The following is a 4,191-nucleotide window of genomic DNA, read 5'->3' as shown; positions in this document are numbered from 1 at the left end:
ATGATGATAATGATAATAAGGACAATGAAAGTAAGGATGATAATGATAATATCTGGTAACATTTAAGATAGTTTTTATTTTTTTACTATAATCATATATGGTAATAGTTATGATATATATATTTTTTGTTTACTTTTACTAAGGTACTAAAGGAATTGAAAGTACAAAATCAATTATACAATAGAGATGCATGTTTTATATATATAAAAGAAAATGAAGCGTTAAGGGAAATTATTTCATTTGTTTCAGATCTCGAAATACTTTTAGAGCCGTTATCCCTTGCATGTTTTTTAATCCCTGATTATATATTTTAGAATTCTGCAATTTCACCAGCTTTAGACTTAATTAGATAAAACTTATTTTAAGTCATTAATAAAAGTTTGGATGAAAGTATAACAAGTTATAATTCATTCAGTGTGTTTACGTTCGTTCATTGTTTACGTTTGCTCAGTGTATCAGCGGTCAGAGTCGAGAGAGGTTGCGGCGTTGTATTGTGTAGCTTCATTACACAACTGTGGTAACAAATTTATGGCTGAAAATTCGTTTTTGTAGTATTTATGAAGTAGGAAGTGAGTCTGTGTATATGCGGCTTTGGTGGTCCAAAAGAATAAAACTCTGCCCGAATGCTGAATGAGAATTGCCAAGCCAAATTTGGCTTTAGTATGGGAAAGTTCGCGATAATTGCTATGAAATAAACTCCTATAGGCTAAAAAGTACATGGATTTTATAAGTTTGCTAACACTTAAGTCATTAGTATATATAGCCTAAAGGCAGTTTTAGTGTGAAAGTAGAAATCCTCGTTACAAAGAATAATTTAGCGAGCTTGTGATCTGTTGCCAAGCAGTGTCTACAAACAAGGTCTAAGTGACGCATGGACACTAAATAAGACTGGAATGGCTCACCCCAAACCTACCTAGCAATGAACTTGGACTGAAAATTTATAGAAGAGAAGCTTAAAGTACCAGGGGTGCCTTTGTTTCATAAATCTGATCTTTTACACAAAGATCCTCCTTTGTCCATCTGCATGAACTATATGCTTGTGTTATTGGTATAAGATCACAGCTTAGATTAAAAGCCTTTATATGATATGATATATGAATTGTTCGGTAACAGATTAGAAGTAGCTCAAACAGGTTGAGAGTTCTTGTTAGTGGCGTGACTAGCTGAGTCATTTTGACTGTATATTTAGTTGTCGTGCTGATTTCTGAATAGAATTTTGTTCGTATAATTATATTAGCTCTAAGACCACTTGAAACTTGCTGTGATAGTTCCTTAATTAATGATAGATCACCTAGGAGCAATAAAAGCCATATTGCCAGAATAGTTTTTCAATAGTTCTCAGCTCTTTTTTCTGTAATCACAGTTAGAAATATATATATATTCTTGTCACAACCTCTTTATTTTTATTGTCAAATATTTTTTTTCTAATTCCTTCATCAAAAGGGGTCCTTTAAGGATCTTAAGAAAGAAAAGAAAAAAAAATTGATTTGCTTTTAAGAACAAGTATCAAAATTAGATAAACAAAACATTTCCTTCGTAGATGAAATGCTGTAGTATACCACAAACTACCTCATTGAAATGAATTTCAGAAATAGGCAGATGCAGGAATGGTGATCATGAAAGCTATTGCTGCTTCATACCATTGAAGTTGCCTGATTAGGGAATGCTAAGCAAGTGAGGTTCAACATACGAGGCATCCTGCGGTAAAGGGGCGACATCACTATGTGCTGTGTGGTGCAGTGGTAGCGTTTTGTCTAGCAGTCCAAATCACGCACTGCATTCTTTGCAGAGGGGGCTTGATTAGAAAAACAATAAACACACAAACACAATTTGAAAGAAGACATAAGAGCCTGTCACACCGAAATCTAAATTATTATTATTACTATTACTGTTATTGTTATTATTAGTATTTTTATTATTGTTGTAATTATTATTATTATTATCATTATTATTATTATTATTAGTATTAGTATCATTATTATGGTTATGATTATAATTATGATTATATTTATTGTTATTAGAATAACAATCTTGTTTTAATTAAATTCCATTAAAAGTTTAACCATTATGTCCTCACTTTTTTCATGCCTTATTAAGTTATTTGTTGTACCTATTTAATATGTTTGGCTCAGCTGTATAATGAAAGAAAAAGATATGTTCATTGGAAAATAGGTATATTCATTTTTCTGCTGAATTGCTGTACCCTACCTTGGAAATTGGTTATGAATCTTGGAGTATCTGATATTTGTATTGATTGTTTAGGTTTGTTTTGTTCCCTAAACTATCTTGCATTGTATTTGGGAGTTGAAGAAAAGAAGTTTACCTATTGTATGCTATACTTAACTAAAAATGGCTCATATATGACATATATATCACTTCAAAATAACTGATATTTCAGCACTTACCTACATAGGGTTACTTGTATTTAAAACAGAAAAAAAATGTTTGCATGTGATTTTATATACTGTTGATATTAAGAAATAACTTTTCATTCTTTTTAGGGACAGAGTCCTGTACTGAATTTTAACATCATTATGTTTGGGAAATCTGGTAGGTATTTTGTTCAACTTGTTTTGATTTAATGTCATGAGCAAGTAGAATATTCTTGAACTGGGTGTAGTTATTGGACAGATAAGGATTATTAGATTTTTATATAATCTACAAACTTCTTGATAGCTGTCTTAATAATTATTATTTTTTGCTGCAGACTTCCCAGAAATTTTACCCTCACCACCTCCTGCAGCAGCAGAAGGTCTTCTTGGACCAACTGATTTTATGATGGCTCCAGAAAGTACTGGAAGAAGAGAAAGAAATGGTGACCAGTTTTATTATAATTCTAATAATGACAGCAGCCAGTCTACAGTGGATACTGTAAAGAAATCATGGTTGTGTAAAACTAAAGTGAACTCAGACGAGTGCAAATGGTCAGTTAAGAGAATTGATAGCATTGATTATGCTAGGAATAGTTATGTGAAGGGCAATGATAGGTTGTATCCAGAAATTGAAGTAATAGATGGAAAGGAAATAGTAACACTGACTACATCAAACACTGCCCCAGCAAGTTGTGTCATATCAGCTGCTCCACAGAAAATTCTTTCACTTCCTACCAGTGTAGGAAATTGTAGTAACTGGAGTTTGGTGAATCAGAGGCAAGGACATGATTCAAATTTGGCCAATGAAATGTGTAATTTAAATAGAGGCTCTTCAAAAGAAGAAAATCCGCTGTTGCCCTTGTTAACTCCAGAAAGCTTCAAATCTCCTTCTCCATGCTTGACTCAAGAAATTTATAGCGCAGCTTATATGGACTCCATAATACCTCTAAAGAATGACACAGATGAGAAACTAGAAGATGAAAAGGATAGCACATTACTAAATGTCAGTGACGGCACATTGATAAATGTCAATGACGATTCCTATTGTACTTCACAGTCATTGCAAACAAATTGCAATGGTCTGACATATAGGGAAGAGGAAAGCTCTCAAGCTGATATTCTAACACCAGAACAATTTACACGTCCTTTATACCAGACACAAACAAGCAATGATTTAAGTAACTTTGGCTCCTCTTATTGTGGGAATGGAGTAGATGCTGATTTAATGAGTTCAGATGTTGAATATGAACTAGAACAAGAACTTGCTGCCCTAGAGCAGGGTGAAGATGAAGAGGAAAACAAGGAAGATCAGGAAGGACAGACGCAAAGTAAATCATGGACAGCATATAATAGTGATCGTCTTCCTCCTATTGGTGTCTTCTGGGACATTGAGAACTGTCAGGTAAAGATACATGCACTCACTCACCCACCCAGCGTATTTTGATTAATACTTAAAATCAAATATGCATGATATTTTCCAATGATCTTTGAAGTCAGGTTGTACATAGGTATTTTCAGTTATCCTGTGGTTAGTAATCATCTTCTTCTTATGATACTTTCTCCCATTTACAGGTGCCTAAAGGACTATCTGCAACCCATGTGGTCCAGGCTGTAAGATCCCGTTTCTTTACTGGTTATCGGGAGGCTGAATTTATGTGCGTTTGTGATACGCTTAAGGAGAACTCAAAAATCCTTGAGGAATTAAATGATGCTCAGGTTAGTATCTTCAGAAGGATTAATTACAATAATGTGAAAAGTACTGAATAGTTAATTATTTTTAATAGCATGACAGATATGAGCTTCTGATACTAAATATATT

At 33.3% G+C, this 4,191-nt stretch overlaps 1 protein-coding gene across 5 annotated transcripts in view; it reads left to right on the top strand.

The window, feature by feature from the left end:
* The first annotated feature begins 435 nt into the window (after positions 1-435).
* The window catches only part of Marf1 (meiosis regulator and mRNA stability factor 1-like protein), a 41,686-nt gene continuing 37,930 nt past the window's right edge, over positions 436-4,191 (top strand). For 4 of the 5 annotated variants that reach the window (XM_070125314.1, XM_070125315.1, XM_070125311.1 and 1 more), the window contains exons 1-4: positions 436-517; positions 2,502-2,550; positions 2,708-3,774; positions 3,945-4,088. In XM_070125314.1, coding sequence (XP_069981415.1) covers positions 2,535-2,550; positions 2,708-3,774; positions 3,945-4,088 — 1,227 coding nt within the window. In that variant the 5' untranslated portion in view covers positions 436-517; positions 2,502-2,534. Of the gene's footprint in view, positions 518-1,589; positions 1,704-2,501; positions 2,551-2,707; positions 3,775-3,944; positions 4,089-4,191 lie in introns of all 5 variants that reach the window. The other variant, XM_070125312.1, reaches the window with a different exon arrangement.

Source organism: Penaeus vannamei, chromosome 9 (genome assembly GCF_042767895.1).
Source record: "Penaeus vannamei isolate JL-2024 chromosome 9, ASM4276789v1, whole genome shotgun sequence".
NCBI lineage: Eukaryota > Metazoa > Arthropoda > Malacostraca > Decapoda > Penaeidae > Penaeus > Penaeus vannamei.
The sequence above is the reverse complement of the archived record's forward strand: the minus strand, read 5'-3'. Positions and strand labels throughout refer to the sequence as shown.